Here is an 18,965-nt window from a genome sequence, read left to right on the forward strand (position 1 = left end):
ATGTAAATGCTTTAGAGAAACTCTCAAGTTGACAGTTAGTAGAATACACATTGGAATGCTGTTTGCAATGTAAAAAAAAAATATATGTGTAATATATATATATATATGTGTATATATATATATATATATGTATATATATAAAAGCGGAAGATGAATGAATGGTTTGTGGTGTTTGTGTACAACAGAATCCCATCTAATAGTGGAGCAAAACATGCAACAATGTTGGTGAACCTCAAGACCATAATCTTGAATGAAAACAAATTATGGAATAACATGTGCAGAGTGATGCCATTTATGTGAAGTTTATCAACAAGTAAAATAATCCAAAATACTTTGTCAAGACCCTCATTTACTGTATAAAAGATATAAAAGCTTTCATAAACATGGTGACTGTCCCAGTAAAAGGTTACTTTTGGGAAGAGAAGGGAGCATGGCTGCTGCAAAGGGGGTTTACCTCAGCCTGTCTGTAATATTCCATTTCTTGAAAAAAATAATATGAAACAAATACATCAGAATGTTAAGCAATTAACAAAAGCCAGATTTAGGTACACAGGTATTATTTACTTATTTCTACTTGTTTAAATGTAATATTTCAAAGTTGAATAAAGAACTGCCTAGACTCTCTGAGATATGGATGTCAAGTGCACAGCCAAGTTTACTCCCTGAGTTCTTGCACTTCCTGCTCTCAATGGACTGATCAAAACTGTATATGACCACATAGCATAACTCTTCAGACTCTCTGGGGAAATGTCAAAATTGTGAATAGAAATGCTGAAATACCAAAATTCGACTGTAGATATACAAAACCAACTAAAGACTTAAAGCATAAAAATGAAAACAAAACAAAATAAAAGCTGTTTGATAGGGAGATCAGAAGAATATACGATTCTCTCTTTCCCCCTAAAATCGAAACCAGATACTGGCTGTAGCCTTTCTGAAGGATTATCTGTCTATATGAAAACTGCCAGCCTGAAAACCACACAATGTAATATAAAGCAAAACAAAACGAAACCTGCTCATGTGAAAGGAAAAGAATACTCCACAAAATGGCTGCACCTTCCCACATACATCCTTCAGCTCCCCAAACAGCTTTTCCATCCTTGACCTTCTTACTGGAAACCTCTCCTAAGCACTTACACACAGCTCTGCAAATGTTAGGGTGACATTTGGAGTGGGCTTGCGTGATCAGCTCACCCGTCGTCTGGGCTCCCCCAGGGGCCTGCCAAGCTCCAGCACAGCGGTATTAGCCTTGCAGGCCTCACCTCCCAGAGCTAGCAATAACATTTACCAGCTACAGTTTTCTCCATCTTCAAATATTTTCTTTGGCCCACGTGACAGTGATCCAGCTTCTCCATAGACTGAGACCTGAAGAAAGTAGTTTAGAGAGAGGAGAGCCCTCTTTTACGAACTTTTAACATTTACCTTTCATCAGAGATTTTACTTGTGTTTTAATTGGGCTTCCCTCCTAGGATTCTGATATGTTTGGGAAAAATTAATTACTAAAATTGCACACCTGTATGTGTGTGTGTGGGGCACACCTTTGATTATTCTCATGTCAGTGGAAACTGAAAAAAATGTTTCTGGTTGGTGAAGAATCAGATCTGAGTGCTCGCTGAAATCCTTAGGAATCCAGAGTTAGCTAGGAAATTGTACAATTATTAATCATAACTGTAGAAAATAATTTTGGAGCCTTGCCAAGCTTAATAGATGCCCAGACCTAGGTTAGTCAAGAGTTAACGAAGTCAAGATGGCCTCGTTTGTTTGTTGTATCTCCAGTGCCTGAATGGAGGAATGAATGAATGAATTGATGAGAAATGAATTGAACATCCTTTCAACAGCCTAATGAGTTATGTATTAATATTATCTTTTTTACTAATGAGGATGCTGAGTCTCAGAGAGATTAAGTAGCTTGTCCAGTTATAAACCTAGCTAGTGTCAGCCTGAGAACTTACTGCTCTGCAGCAATCTGTACTTACAGGGACACGTATAAGTCAGAAATATGATAACACTGGTGGGAAGAATCAAAGACGACTAAGGACACGGTAGAATTGCAATTAATAAATGTAGAAGAAAAGAGGGTAAGAGAGAATCACCACTAGGCAAACAAACACCATTAATAAATGTTGCAAATAAGGTTTACTGATAGATACTAAAATTAGTGGGTGAAAAGTTTAGGGACTTAACCAAGTAATCAAGAAAACGTCACCAGTAACAAGCCATGTCAATATCATGAACTTAATACCATGCATTGGGAACGACACAAGGGATTCAAAGGAGATTCTTTCTCAAAATGCATAACCTCACTCTAATCATGAGAAAACATTGAACAAAACCAGATTGGGGATATTTGGTAAAATATCTGGCCAGTACACTTCAAAAGGACATGAAAGACTAGAAAAAATTGAGAAACTGCTATAGACTGGAGAAAACTAAGGAAAAATAGAAACTAATGGGATCCTGGAACAGAAAAAAAGGGCATTATTGGAAAAAGTCATAAGATTTGACTAATATCTAAAGTTTATTTAAAATGATTACCCATGTTAATGTCTGCTATTCACAATCGTACTATGGTTATGTAACATGTTAGCATTAGGGGAAGTAGGGTGAGAAGCGTAAGAGAATGCTCGGTTTAATTTTTGCAAGTGGGCAAGTAGATAAATCTGAAGCTAGGTAAGATTGAAATAAAACGTTTCAAACAACAAACCAAACAAAATGACACAAAAAATGAACAGGAGATATATTTGCCATTAGATTTTTTTTTCAATGTCCAGAGAGAAACAAACATAAACTAAAATGAAATGCACACAAAAACTGTCTTGTAGACACTGCCTGTGATGTATGTACATAGCAGATACAGTGGAACCACAGAGAAGGAGTGGTCACTTTGACTTGGAAAGGGAGTGCAGGTATCCAGGATAGGTTTCATAGAGAAGGTGATGCTCAAGGTATTTTGTTCATCCACCATCTTTTTAATTTTTTCCCAAGCACCTACTATTTGCCAGGCACTCTTCTAGAAAAGAGCTACATAGTAGTAAACAAAAAGGAAAAAAGGTACCTGCTTTCATGGACTTAGGTTCTAGAAGGAGGAATGAGATGAACATACGAATGAAAAAAATCGGATATTGTAAGTGCTGTGATGAAAAGTAAATGAGCTAATGTGATAGAATAGGCTTGGGGAGAAGGGCAGTTAGATAAGGTGATTGGGGAATACCTTTCTGATAAGATGATAGTTAAGCTATTTGGGCCTGGGCCTGGATGAGACAGAGCCAGCCATGCAAAAAGATCAGGGAGCAGGTAGTTCTGTGCTAACGAACAGATTGGCTGAATCCCCCAATGTAAGAACAAATGGGTGTGTTTGTATTTAAGGAAATAAAGGGAGGCCAGTATGCTGGGCTGTACTGGACAAGGGAAGAATAGTAGATGAGCTGTAGAAGTAAGGTGACCAGGTTGGCTTTAAGTCCAGACTGCATACTTTTGAGTAAAAGGTGATGCTATTAACAATCACATCAGGACAACAGAAGCAAAATGGAACTGTTTGGGCCAAACCTAGACCTATGGTTACCGTATAGAGAAGAAACAAATTATGTAAGACTCAGAGTCAGGCAAGGAGGTATAAATGTATTCTGAATGCATTAAGGAGGCATGAGAGCATACAGCAGGGGAAGGGAGTGATCTCTATGGCTGCCATTTGGAGGATAGACTATTGAGAGCAACAAATGAAAGTATCAGGAATTGTTAGAAGTCTAGCTAGAACACAGAGGGTGGGGGCTTGAGCTAAGGGAGCAGACACGGAAAAAGAAAGGACTTCCACATTCACGAAGTTTTGAAGGAGAAGTCAAAGAGCCTTGCTTACTGTTAGTAAGCATGCCAGATTTTGCCAGGTGGACAGGGAGTATAGAAGGTTCCATACAAAGATAGCAGCAAGAGCAAAATCCCAGGGACAGGGTATATTCTAAGAGTGAAGGGCAAAAGTGAGGGGGGCACAGTGGGGTCTGGTAAGTAGGCTGGAGATGTGACCTGGGGCCAGATCATCTAAAATTCGGAGTATCAGGGCTAAATCAGTGCTAGTATGTACTGTGGTGCCATTGAAAGCATTTGACTTGAAGGTGACATGATTTGCTTTGTGTCTAGAAAAATGATACTAGCTCAAGTATAAGAGGAAATAAAAAGATAAGGGGAAAATAAAACCTCCTGAAAACAGATACTCGCTGCTAGTTAGAAAAATAAACAAGAATCTAGAAACATTTTGAGAGTGGTACAATAAAGTGAGGGGTCTTGAATTGTTTAGAAATTGTCCACCCATTCATCAGACAAACCCTCGATTGTCTACCGGTTTGCAGTATAATTAAGTGTTGACTCAGGGACTACTGAACAGCATTGTTGAGTCATAAAGAAGCTCTAAGAGGAAAACTTTAGGGACAAATTAATGTTATGTACCATGTACCTTCCTTCTTCTGCTCCAGTGCTATTCTTGGCCCACTCATTTCTAAGTTTTAGCAATATCTCTCAGACTGGTGTGCCTCACATGCAAGTTTGGCAAGCTAAGCATGGTGACAGAGCCAGATAACTTGTTCCTTGTAGACTTATAAACTCATCAGCTGTGGGCTGGTAATATAATTTACAGTATGCTTTGCCAGCCCTATAAAACAACTTTCTGTTTGCAGAGGAATGAGGCCCTGACAAGAAGAAGTGTTTATAGCTTAATTTTAGTCGTGCTCTCTATTGTTGCTGCAGTAGCAGCCTGTGTATGATGCATCCTAGTTATCTGCCAGACAGCTACAACATTTTTTTTCTTCTTTTTGGCCAGCTGAGTACAACATCGGGCTTTGCTTAATATCTACCCCTGTATCCTATTACCTTAGGTGGGGGTACCCCTAGCATGCACCTTCATCTTTTGGGGGACAAAGGAAGTGAGGCATTCCTTCTGTACGATACTCCACAACCATGAGTTACACCTTGATGAAATTTTCTGATACCTTACTGTTCTAGGTAAAGTTCTTATAAAATGATACTGACAGCGGGCTTGAGGTAGGAAAATCTGAGATATGCAACGTCTGTATATGCAGCCAAATGATGATTATCTTCCTGCTCACTATTTGTTTCTCCTTGTATATTACAATAGCTGTTTGCCATTTATATCATCAGAGGCTAACAAGGTTACTTGTATTCAGCCATTACCCCAGATGACTATAGCTAAAAGTAAAGTTCCACAAAGTAGGAACATCTGTTTTGTCCCTCTCTAGATCGCAAGTCTAGAAAAGTACATGAAAACGTAATAGGTACTCAAAAAAATGTGTTGAATAAATAAGCCAGATATTGATATGGCAAATCTTCCCTAATGATTTATAAATGAATACTATAAATGATGTAGTCTCCCAAGAAGACTGTGTTTTACTGTGAGTTGGCCAGGGGGTTGATGAGCTAATAGCCTGAGACATTACATAGGATCTAACATTCATCTTAATAATATCTTTGAGTTGAAAAATTATATGGAATTCAATTGCAGGAGTAGTTTATTAACCTGGTCAACTCTAGATCCTACCGTACAAAATGTAGAGTTGTGAAATTTCCCACTATTCTCTTTTTGTTAATAGTCACTTTCACTAGAAGAGATATCTTTTCATTCACGTCTTATGTGCATTGAATTCACTGTCTGGCGTTGTCATATTTCTTTTGTAGTCCCATTCTGTAGCTAACTCTGCTTGAGTAATGTTGGAAATAGCTTATATATCTCACACACACGTATATACGTATATATAACATGTATATATCACACACATACACATATATAACATATATATCACATACGCATATATATGTATATCATATACATACATATAACATGTATATGTATCAAGAACATTCTGAACTGGTGCCTCAATAGATCTTTAAGTATTCTATATGTATGGATCTATTGACGTATCTGTTTCAGAACATTGCTGATTTTGTACAGCCTGATTTTGGAAGCACGATCCCAAGTAGAAAAAAAAGGAAGGTTTTTAATATCAATATAAGCAAAAAATATCAAGGCTTTAAATATTACCTCAGTTTCCTCGGTTATGAAATAAAAGGTTTGAATGCAGGTAATTTTTAAGTTTAACTAAATTTTTGTTCAATTCAGAGAGAGTAATGTCACAGCTTCTATGGGTTTTTTTTTTTTTTTTTCTGGTATACTAACAGACTGTACTGTAATCAGTCCATTGTACTTATGGAAATTTCTTCATTGGTTTGACTTTTCTAGAAAATTTAATTTATATTTCTAGACAATTTGATTTTGGTTCATGTTGAAATAACGTCTCAGTCTCTCTTTGGAAGAAACTATATATAAAACTGAGGTTTGGGGCGCCTGGGTGGCGCAGTCGGTTAAGCGTCCGACTTCAGCCAGGTCACGATCTCGCGGTCCGTGAGTTCGAGCCCCGCGTCAGGCTCTGGGCTGATGGCTCGGAGCCTGGAGCCTGTTTCCGATTCTGCGTCTCCCTCTCTCTCTCTGCCCCTCCCCCGTTCATGCTCTGTCTCTCTCTGTCCCAAAAATAAATAAAAAACGTTGAAAAAAAAAAACAATTTAAAACTGAGGTTTGTTGAACCAGTACATTGCAGAACAGTTAACAGGGTGAAAGTGTATTCTCCTTTGCTCTCCTAGAGAAATTGTTTCTCTGGTTTTGCCTTGGACAATACTGAAACAGTCATATTCCAGTGAGCACAACTGTGTGCAGAACAGTTCTCTGAGCCTTCAGCCCAGCCATTTGGGAATCAGACCACCAACAAGTACAGGCATGCAGTCGGTCATTAATTATGTTACTCTATCAGCTCAGTGCTATTGTGTAACAATATTCTAGAATAAAACAAATCCATTATACAAATTCATTCACTCCAGATCCATATCTGCAGTTAATCATCCTTGTTTGATGGTTCAGAGATAAAACCTTATTTAAATTTTAGTAGCCAGATATCAATAACAGAGAGCAAATGTATTCTCTGGAGTACTGACAAGAATATATGACAGAGAGACAGCAAGCTTTGGGCAAAAATGAAAGTCTCCAGAATAGTGTTGTCTGTCTTTCAGAATGAATAGTGTAGTTGGACCAGAATATCAGGGTCCATCACTGAACATAAACCTGCCCCTGACTACTATGAGCCATGCTTACCATCAAAAATATTAACAGAAACTCTAACTCTGGGGTTCTGGAGTGTAATCTCTACCACAGGTAGAGAAAGTCTATGAAAGTAGAACCATTGTGTATGGAATTTGAGGACAGAAGAAAGCAGAATGTATACTTTATTTTTCTATTTAATCAAAGTAGACTTCATAATGAAGATGAATACTAACAAAATGGTGTAATTAACGCTTCATAATTACATTCCATTTTACAGTTTCAGACCTCTTTCAAACATATTTTCTTATATCATTTAAAAATATTATTCAACATTTACATAAGGCAGGCCCAGCAAATGTGTGGCTTTCCCAAGATTGCACGCCCATAAGAGGTGGAACTGGAGAGAGACATGGGTCTCCTGACACATAGGCTCTTTCTACTAACCAGTGCTACCTCTGGTACGGGAGTATGCTCACATGAAAGCTGTGGGCCATCTCTAGACATCAGGGAAATTAAAATGCACACGTGTGCACTACACACTAACAGATAACATTCACTAAGCACTGTTGAATATGAGATATTTGGGTATTTTCACATTCATGTTTCAGGTTTCACCATTGTGATGGATTCCTTTTCTTTGCAGCTTTTTCCCCACTCAGCTTGAACCATGGAAGGTTGTCCTGTGGATTGCATTATAACAGGCCCCTTTGCCTTCTGTATTCTGGTTGAGTTTGCCCAGTGGGAAGCACACAAGGAGGATGAGAAGGAAGGATGACAGTGAAGTCTGAATTTTTAATTTTCTGTCTCCCTCCCTGTGGAATGACTACCAATTGGCCCTTTGACCTAAGGTCACAGCTCTTGTGAGGCACTGCTAACTCTCTGTCTTCCTCACAGTTCTGATAACTGACCTTTCCCTTGCCCCATTAGGCCAAAGGTAGTGATAGAGGTCTTCTCTTAATAGCACTGAATACTGCATTACCCCTTGGAAGGTTCATTATGCCCTACCTGTGCCTATTAACCTTTGTAAGTATTTACTTTTATTAAACCTTCATAATATGGCATGGTTGGAGTGAGCTGTGTCTTTCCTATTAGTATCCTGACTGACTCAGTGTTGTTAAGACACATTATGGATGGGGAAACTGAGGACCAGAATGTTTCACAGTTAAATAACATACAGATCTAGGATTCCATCCCAGTCTTCTAAATCCAAGCTTACACACTCACAGCGACAGCCCGTGGACCAATGATTCCGAGTAGGGAGGCTGACCCATATGTGTAATTACAGCTTTACACAATAGAGCTTTCTTGAATGGACTCAGAAAAGGAACAATTCTCAGAAACATGCCACTGTCCTTTATAAATATGTTTTGAAATTTCATAACATGGTTTGCAAGATAGAGTAATGGTAATAGTGTCTGGAAGAAAATTGGATAAGATTGCATCTGGTCTCCCCCTACACCATTCTGTCTTCCTGCACTGTCAGAATTAGCCTATGGAGCAAATATGACCATGTCACTTCATGTCTAAAACTCCTCTGTATCGACTAAGATCCAAAGTCCCTAACTGTAATTACTTGGTCTTTTATATTGGTACCTCTCTGTATTCCTTTAGTGTTAACTTTACCAATTCCAATCTTTATTCTTGAGCTCATATGGACCCACTAGACTGGTTCTCACCTGAGGTGGTTTATTTTTGTATTTTGTATTTTTTTTAACTTTTTTTTTTTATCCTCTGACAGGCATTTGGCAATGTCTGGAGACATTTTTAGTTGTCATGACTAAAGGGAATGCTATTGGCACCTAGTGTGTGGACGGCAGGGCTACTGCTAAACATCTTACAATGCACAAGGCAGCTCCCACAACAAAGAGTTATCTGGTTCAAAGTGTCAGTATTGTCACAATTGAGAAATTCTGTTCTACTTTAGGACTTTGAACTCCCCCTGACTGTTTACAAGATGCTGTGATATGTGATTTTATTCCATGCCCTTGTCAACTTTGCCCCTAGTACATATGCTGTTCTACCAACTGGAATGCCTTCCCACTTCTTTTTTATTGTTCACTCTCATTCTTTTTTTTTTTTTTTAATTTTTTAGTTTATTAATTTTGAGAGAGAGGAAGGAGGGAGAGTATGCATAGCAGGGAAGGGGCAGAGAGAAGGAGAGACAGAATCCCAAGCAGGCTCCATGCTGCCAGCACAGAGCCTAATGCGGGGCTTGAACTCATGAACCTTGAGATCATGACCTGGGCCGAGATCAAGAGTCAGAAGCTTAGGGGCACCTGGGTGGCTCATTCGGTTGAGCATCCAACTTGAGCTCAAGTCATGATCTAGCAGTCGTGAGTTCGAGCCCCATGTCCGGCCCTGTGCTGACAGCTTGGAGCCTGGACCCTGCTTCAGATTCTGTATGAATCTCCCACTCATGCTCTGTCTCTCTCACTCTCAAAAATGAATAAATGTGAAAAAAAATTTAAACAAACAAAAAAAAGATGCTTAACCAACTGAGCCACCTCGGTGCTCCTGTTCACTCTAACTCTTGAAGCAAGTTATACCCCTCCTCCTTAACAACTCTAGGCAAACACAAAGACATCTGAGCTGAGTTCCTGCAGCACTTTGTTCATTTTTTAGTATAACAATTTACCTGTTTGTGTCTATAATTCCATTTTACTGTAATCTCATTAAAGACAGCAGCTCTGTTACTCCCATCCCCCAGTTCAGCACAGTGTCTGGCATATATTAGAGACTAATCATTGAATGAATGAGCAAATATTATTGCAAGCAGTGGCTATATTTCTCCTGGTTAATTGTGTTGTTTAATTTTTATAAATTAAGTTAATTTTTAATTCAGTATGAAAAACTATATAAGAGAAAGCTGCATGACTTCTTTGATTGAATGAACATTTTCTTAAAAATTATGTACCTTATAAACCAGGATTTCTGTATCCTGTTACCCTTCCTTCCTATCTTCCCTCCTTATTAATACCAAAAAATATGCACATGTACATACATACCTGCTTTTCATTTTATTTTATTTTATTTTATTTTATTTTATTTTTTTAATATATGAAATTTATTGTCAAATTGGTTTCCATACAACACCCAGTGCTCATCCCAAAAGGCATACCTGCTTTTCTTAAAGTGAGAAATGTCCATCAAAATTTTTGTCATAGCTTTAGAGTGCTCTAGCTGTTTGGAGAAGAGAAGCCAGAATGACTGTATGTAATGTCAGCATTATGTTGAGAATGAAAAGTTAGTTCTTTTCAGCCTTGTCCACAAGAGGGAGGACATTGCCCTACATCAATTTTGTTGATTCCCCAGAACTGTTGGCTACTGTTGGGTCTGCTTGGAGCTAGAGATTTATGTTGTTCCTGCTGTTGCAAAATACAGAATTAGAACCTGGCAGGCATTCCTGTATAAATTTGCACACTGTTTAAGATCAGCCCAGTTTGGGTGGAGAGGAAGCAATCTGTGTATTTGGGAAGTTTTGTCAGAATAAAACACACTTAAGGAGTGTGTAAGGCCAATAGCTGCATGAATGAGCAGGAGGGTGTCTTGAAGGTACAAAAAGAGAAGAGGATGAGGGGGGTGATTATTTAATGGTACTTTGCTTACAAGGTTGGCCAGAAGAATATCAGTGGGAGAATGGTAGGGAAAAGTTGCCTGCCAGAAGCACCCTCTTTCAAGTTAAACAAAAAAGAGTATACCATTTAAATAATCATTAGCCTCAAGTAAAACTCAGTTTCCTAAATCTCAAAAAGTAGGAGAAAGATAAATGATTTGGAAACAAAGCCAAGAGGAATGGCCAAACAGGATGAGCCTGCCAACCCTGCCTGTGCTCCTCAGGTATAGTATTACTTAATTGATAAAAATATTGAAAGTTATCCCTAATATTTTTATAGAGGGAAAAGAAAAAGATTGAGTAGATGTTCTTATCTGGTCCCACCTAAGTGAAGAGTAGTAGAAATGGCAGTGGGAGGGAAATATCTGTAACAGACCCAGAAAGTGGGACTGAGAATAAAAAGATAAGTCATCAGGGCTAAACAGATAAGAAGTCCTAATGCTTCCCCTCTACTGCCTTGGGATACACTCTTTAACCAGATGGGGTGACTTCTGCTCCAGGAACTTAAGGTTCAGAAATGAGAACATAGCCTTGGCAGCTAAATGAAGATTATGTACAGTCTTGATTGAGCTCTTTATCACTCCCCTCATTTTGTTCCCGTATTTTACCATCTCTCAAGCTACAGAAAATAACTCCATAGAACTAAAAATATGAAGCCATTCAACTGTAGATGACTCTGGGAATCAAGTCCCTGAAACTATGTCTGAACAATTAGAAACTCTGGACAGAGCCACCTGAGTATGAGCAGGAAAGTCAAGGACATGACAATGCAAGTATAAAACAGCAGAAGAAATAAAGTAAAATAAAACAAAGGAAGCTATATACATTAGAAAAGTCTAGGAATTTGGTCTAGAAGAAAATAAAGGACCAAAGAATTTCCCATGAGTTGTATTCTGTAGCTCATTTGGACTGTAGAATAACTTTAGAAATTTTAGTGGCTCAAGAATTTAAAGGAAAAATTTTAAAACAAATTAACTGAGTGAAAGGAAGAGGGAGATTATAGATGGAAGGGAGAAAAATGTGAGAACCAGAACAGTGCAGTCACATGACTAATTTGACAGAAGGGACAACTTCCAAGTACTAGTCCCTGGCTGTACATGAGGCAAAATCTTACACTCTCTGAACTGTGAAAGAAGTCTCCAATTTACACACATCAACAGAGAAAGGATTAAAATTAACTGACTACAGAGACATAAGTATAGTATTTGACCAATAAGTGGCTTATATTGGCCAGGGATAATACCTGCCAACAATAGGAAGGCACACTAAAAGATAAAAATGGGGGAAAACATCTGAGCAGGGAAATCAGAGCTGTCACACCGCCATGAAAATATAAATCACGAAATTCACTCAGGTCATTAAACAAAGAAACAAATGGACAACAAGAACTAGCCCTGGTGGTGGTGGTGGGTGGGAGAGCGGAGAGCAGGACCTAACCTTGCTATAATCCATCATCTAAAATGTCCAGTTTTCATCAAGAAGTTGTGAGACATGCACAGCGGTGGGAAAATGTGACTGATACACAGGAATATATGTTGGCAATGGAAACTATCTTTGAGGGGCTCCAGATGTTGGACTTAGCAGACAGCCTCCATGGAAGTTATTATGTTAAATATGTTAAAAGGATTAAGAAAACTATGCTTAAAGGCTTAGAGGATTAAAGAGAAGTAAGATGCTAATGATTCATCAATTATAATGATGTATTAGTATTATCATTACAATTATCGTTAGTGTATGTATGTGTGTATATATATATATATATATATAAATTTTCAACTTCTAAATTTCCATTTAGAGATTTTGCATACATACTATATAAATTTGGAGTGGAGAAGTGCAGTAACTCTAAGAAAATTCCCTAGAGAGGCTCAACAATAGATTTGAGTCAGCAGAAGAATCCGCAAAGTTGAAGATAGATTAATAGAAATTATAAGTCTGAATAGAAGAAAAAAATGAAGATCAATGAACAGAATGTCAGGAAAATGTGGGGGACTTTTAAATGTCTCAACATATGTAAGATGGGAGCACAGGGACGAAAGGAGGGAAAAAGGGACAGAAACAAAATATTCAAAGTATTAATGACTGAAAATTTCCCAAATTTGATGAAAAACAGTCTCCACAGCAGAGAAGCTGAATGTACTCTAAGTAGGATAAATTCAAAGAGTTTACATCCAGGCCCATTGTATAAAACCATTGAACACCAAAGACAGAAATCTTGGAAACAGCAAGAGAAAAATAAATGACTCCTTGTGTATAAGAGCACTGCAGTGAGATTAACAGCTGATGTGTCTTGAGAAACAGTGGAGGCAAGAGACATGACAGCATTCAATGTACTGAAAGAAACAGAAGTGTCAGCCAGGATTTCCATATCCAACAGAGCGGTCATTCAAAAGTTAAGGCAAAATAAAGGCATTCCCAGGTAAACTCGGAGAGTTCACTGCTAGTATACCTGCCTTATGAGAACTACTAACTGCTTTAATTCTTCATGCTGGAAGGAAGTGACAGCAGACAGTAATTTGAATCTACATGAAAAAAAAAGAGCTCCAGTAAAGGTAATTATGTAGGTAATGATAAAAGACAGCATAATTACCCATTTCTTTTTCTTTTTTCTCTTAACTGATTTAAAACACAATTGCAAAAAACAATATCTATAAAATTGTACCGTTGGGCCTATAATGTATGGAATTGTGATATATTTGACAATAAACCGCAAATGAATGAAGCTATATTGGAGAAAAGGAAATGACAGCAGATGGTAACTTGAGTCTGCAAGAAGAAATGAAGAGGGATAGAAATGGTAAATAATAAGCTTAATTAAAAAAACTCTATAAATATATTTGAGCTCTCCTTTCTTCTATTCGCTTTTTAAGAAGGCATGTTTTTAAAAAGCAATCATGAAAATAGAATATTTTTGAGGTTCTAACACATATAGACATAATGTGAATAACAACAACACAATGAGGAGGAAGGGAAGAGTGTTGTGGAAGAGTAGAGTTTCTATATCTCACTGGAATTAAGCTGAGTATAGATATAAAGCATATTTTGATAAGATGTATATTGTAAGACCTGGAGCAACCACTAAGAAAGTAGCTCAAAAATACAGTTAATCGTTAAAGGAATGAGTGTGCTAGGATATATTAATTTAAGATGAAAGGGGATAGTAAAGGAGCAAAGAGGCACAAGATAGGGAAACTGTGTAAGTACCATTATGTAGGCATCCCATCATGTGACCTCTTAAAACTCATTAGACCAACTTGTTTCAGATTGAATAATTTCCTTATTCAGGCCTATTTTCTTGCCTCAAATAATTATTGTATTCATCGTGGGTGCTCCTTGTGTTTGAAATCTTTTAAGCAAATTAATAAGAATCCTGGAATGGATTTTTTTAGCTGATTCCTACACTAAATTTTCTGCTTCATCACCCTCCCCTTAAAAATATTGGGTTGAGGGGCGCCTGGGTGGCTCAGTAGGTTGAGCGGCCGACTTCGGCTCGGGTCATGATCTTGCGGTCCGTGAGTTCGAGCCCCGCGTCGGGCTCTGTGCTGACAGCTCAGAGCCTAGAGCCTGTTTCAGATTCTGTGTCTCCCTCTCTCTGACCCTCCCCCGTTCATGCTCTGTCTCTCTCTGTCTCAAAAATAAATAAACGTCAAAAAATTAAAAAAAAATAAATTAAAAAAAATATTGGGTCGATAATAGAACACACAGAAACACACCAAGGTACACATTGAGATACATACTTTATTTGGTACCATTAGCTGTTTAACTGCATACTTACCTGATGCTCCCTGATACTACCAATACTGACATAAACATGCATTCATTTCGACTATGTTCTGGCACTACACATATCCAGAGAGATAAAAGTGACCATTACTTTTGGATTGTATTTAAGTTGAATACATCAAAACAACCATTTTAGGGCTCACTGAATACTCTAATGTCTCTTAAAAAGGAGTGTACATATGTATGTAGGTGAGTATAGTAGAAGGTACATAGTAACAGTGATTAATAGTGTTCTTAATTACACAAACACACAAAGAATTATGCATATTTATATGTAGCATATTTAGAAATGGATGTATTATCTATGTTTATATAATTTTATGTGTTCATAAATAATATACAGCTTTAAATAATGACGTGTGTATGACACAAACATATACACAAGGACACCACACTCTACCATAAGGCATTGTAGATGTGCTTTCAGTGCTTAGGAACATGGATGTGTTCATGGCAGAGCCCTCTGACAATTGGGCAGAATGGTTAAGGATATAGCTGTGAGAATCAAACTGCCGGTGTTCGACTCACAGCTCTACTATTTGTTATCTGTGTTACCTGGTATCTATAAAATCTAATAATGATATTTTCTTCTTTGTGGTGTTCTTATAACCATTAATTGTCTTAGTGCATGTAAAATTCTAACAAGCACCAGGCAAACGATGAGTTCTCAATACATTTTAGTTATCATTATTGATCTTTTGATTCTGCTCTTCCAGGAAATAAAATAGTTTCTTTCGCATCTGGACCATGTTATGTTTCCCATCTAAGAATGCATCTTCATCATATGTCTTTTATTGTGGCAGTGTCTGTAACTGTCAAACCTTTATTTGTAATCTTAGAGTTTTCAGATTGTAATGTACAGCCATTAGCATGTTGTGGGTATTACCCAGGTGGTGGTTGCTTCTCGGGAATAAGCAGGTGTATTTATATTGCTCGTGTAAATAGGGTGGTGGTATGATGGTGACATAGACTGTTTTGAGTACCTTCCATGTGGTTGGGCTGGTATCTTCCTGATCTGTTTTTTTTATACATAAAGGCAGACAATTTTTGTCTCTTGTTCACTGTTAGGCCCACAACACTTAGAAGAGTGCCAGGTACACAGCATCAGAAATGAATGCATCATGGTACTTCTCAATCTAAAACCATTCACTTCCCATATCTTCCCAAGTCCATTGATTTTACTGTAATATCAAAGAACAGTTATATAACTACTTCTCAAAATATGCTTGATGCTTTTGTTAAATTTAATAGCTTGTTTTTATCTCAGAATTCCCCTTCTTTCTTTCCTCTATGTATACCGATGCTATTTTATCTGTGACAAATCTGATGCCATCACCCCTTTCATTACAAACCCCATTCATCTACCAAGAACATCTCAGACTCTACCTTATCTTCTCTACTCACCTGCATACCACAGTCTTTGTGTGGCATGAATGCCCTGAATGCCCCTGGATTTATAGATATTTCCTGGGTCGGTCATTTAACCATTTGTATATTCTAGTACAGTTACTTCCACATGCCATGTCTCCCGTCATAGCAGGGTTCTTATCTGTTTCACTTTTGAACCCTCCATAGTACATGTAGGTAGGTAGCAACTATTTGGCAACAGTAAATGTTTAATGGGGGCCCAGTGAGTGCTGGATACTGAGCCCAGTGACAGGTTGGCTTCATAGGAATGTGAGTGATCATTTCTGTGTTCTCTAAAAATATTTGCTAAATGAATGATTGAACAAATGCACATTTTGAGCAGCATGGTGTTGTAGAACAGGTCCTGGCTTTGGTATTGGACATACTGGCTTAAAATCCAGGCTGTCTGACTTTGAGATGTTAACATCTGCCTTCAAGACCCTTGGTTTTCTATTCAAAGTAGGAATGATAGATCCACGTTGTAGCATTAAGTGAGATGATAACATAATGGGGTGGAGTGGGAGAAAGGGGGCTCCTAATCAAAGTGCTTGGACTAGAGAAGCATCAGAATGGGTAGAGTTTCTTCCTCATAAGAGTGCTATTTGAATAAAATGACTGACTGACTTTCAGGGTGTCATTATTTGTGTTGTTGTTGTTCTAGCTCTAGTTCTGTAGATCCTCTTTGAATGGGTGAAGCAAACTCGTATAGTGCCTGGCCACTAGGGCTGTCACAGGACCAGACCTGGGCTGCTGCTCTTTCCTCCTAGAAGCTCTGGCAAATGTCTGTTTGCTGTGCTGGTTAAAAATTTCTGTTTTCCTCCTGTTCTTCATGAAATACTTCCAGGAGTCTAAGTTTTGTTTAATGCATTTTTGTTTTGTCTACAGCACGTAGAATTAAATTATTACTATTTGCGGGGGCATTTATACATTTACAAAACATCTTCATATCCATTATTTCATTTGGCACACTTGCTAAGTCTGTGAACATGGTAGGGCAGTGACCAGTGCCACTGTATGCCTTTTAAAGGCAAATAATGAAAAAGAACCTCAGAGTTTAAGTGGTCTGCCCAAGGTCACATAGGTTAAAAGTGGCAGCACTGGAGGTCTATCCAACACAGGTCACCTGACTGCAAATTTGGTGTCCTCTCCTCCCTACTCTACTTACCCTGGAAGCAAAGAGAAACTCTGATATCCTTTATCCTGACATTCTCCTCCATTCTTCTTTGCAGAGGCGTCCATCTTGAGCTATGATGGCAGCATGTACATGAAGATCATCATGCCCATGGTCATGCACACTGAGGCAGAGGATGTGTCCTTCCGCTTCATGTCCCAGCGAGCTTATGGGCTGCTGGTGGCTACTACCTCCAGGGACTCTGCGGACACCCTGCGTTTGGAGCTGGATGGGGGGCGTGTCAAGCTCATGGTTAACTTAGGTATCGTATGAAGTACCCTCTGCCACTTCGTTTGGGCTTGTCTACCCTTTCTTTTCTGATTTTCATTGGTTTGATTGAATTCTTTGTTTGTTTCTTAAAAGTTAGCTGCTCACCTCTTGTTTAATAGATCAAGGATAAAACCTAACAGCAACAAACACCTTCTCCTTGTTTCTGCATGAGGTTTTGATGTCAATTTCTGGTTTCTGACAGTGGTGGTTTTGTTTTTTTTTTACTAGATTATTTATTTTTTAAGTTTCCTTTCTTGGTTTTTTGGAACCGTTTAGCTTTGTGTAAAACACGCTACTTTGGTCCATCTTTTGATCAATCACATTGCCATTAAGTCCAACTCCTTGGTCACCACTCAAAACAGTCAAAGCTGAAGGCAGAGATAGGATAGCAAATGGAGGCAAAATGGAGGTTGGGTTTGAGAGAACTAAGCTTTGTGAGTAGGATGAGAGCTGCATTGTTTCTTTATCTACAATGACTATTCAAATGGGGAATTCTGGTGGCACTGGTATCTCTTCATACTTTAGCCTAGTGGGGAGGACAAGTCAGATTTTTTTCTGATGTCCCATTAAAGAAATAATCCTATAAGTTTATAGAGTCTCTGACATGTAGAAGGAGAATGTGGCTCCTGATGTGTATCCTCTTCTTCCTTCCTGACATTCTTACCCATTATCTAGTAGCCCCTTTTATAAAGATTGTCCTGTCACACTGTTATTCTCCAATTTATCTGCCCTCCTCATGTAATACATATCAATTTTTCCTTAGTATTTAAAAATTATGACAGTTTTAAATTTGCAGCTTTATTGTTCTTCCACTGCAATTACATGTAACATATACTTTGGGAACTCCCCTCCTGATGGCCTCACATTCTCTCCTGCTACTGACCTTCTTGACTGGATTCTAATTGATCTTCTATGGAGAATGGGGACCTCTTGATTTCTGGAAGGAAAGAAACCAACCTCATTTCTACTCAGTAGAAAGTCAGTGCCCTATGTCAGCAGGATGAGTAGTATGGCTGAGTTCAAGCTTCCTAAGCTATGGATTTATTTGGGTATATAGTATATGTTTGGATACAGAGCTCCTTCTTAAAGATTCCAGTGGAATGGGTTGTCAGAGGCACGGAGAAGACATGATGAACAAATATACCAGAAACAAGACCATACAAAACCTTAGATGGCCTAGTGGGAAGGTGGGATTTGGAATCCATACCAGTCTTACCTGCTGTCAGGTCAACTGGTTGTACTTGGAAAATGCCTACACTACAATCCTAAATATCTCTAGGACACAGAGGACTGTTTTGAGCAGTGGCTTTAGTTATGTCTCTTTTTTTCCTTCCAATTTGCAGCTTTTATAACACTATGCCCTTTTTCTTGTCCAACCTCATTTGATTTCTGTTGTTAGTGTGTCTCTTGGGTTTTTTTGTTGTTGTTGTTGTCGTTGTTGTTTGTTTGTGTATGTGTGTGTTTGGTTATTTTTTTTTAATTTTTTTTTTTTTTTTGCTGGATCTTTGTGTTCTTGAGTTTTTAATTCTCCCCACCATCAACCATGGTAAATCAAAAGATGGTATTCAACCCTTCAAAGGCCCAAAGCCTGCGGCCCGCATAGCAAACAGCCTTGAGAACAGAGTGT

At 38.3% G+C, this 18,965-nt stretch overlaps 1 protein-coding gene across 32 annotated transcripts in view; it reads left to right on the plus strand.

Moving 5' to 3' along the window:
- NRXN3 (neurexin 3) overlaps positions 1 to 18,965 on the plus strand; it is a 1,582,316-nt gene that overhangs the window by 584,957 nt on the left and 978,394 nt on the right. For all 32 annotated transcript variants that reach the window (XR_009264656.1, XR_009264657.1, XM_058739879.1 and 29 more), the window contains one exon: positions 17,127 to 17,330. Coding sequence is in view for 30 of the 32 variants with exons in the window: in XM_058739879.1 (XP_058595862.1) it covers positions 17,127 to 17,330 (204 nt within the window). In the remaining 2 variants the exon portion in view is untranslated. The remainder of the gene's footprint in view (positions 1 to 17,126; positions 17,331 to 18,965) is intronic.

The sequence above is a fragment of the Neofelis nebulosa genome, chromosome 7, assembly GCF_028018385.1.
Source record: "Neofelis nebulosa isolate mNeoNeb1 chromosome 7, mNeoNeb1.pri, whole genome shotgun sequence".
Lineage (NCBI taxonomy): Eukaryota > Metazoa > Chordata > Mammalia > Carnivora > Felidae > Neofelis > Neofelis nebulosa.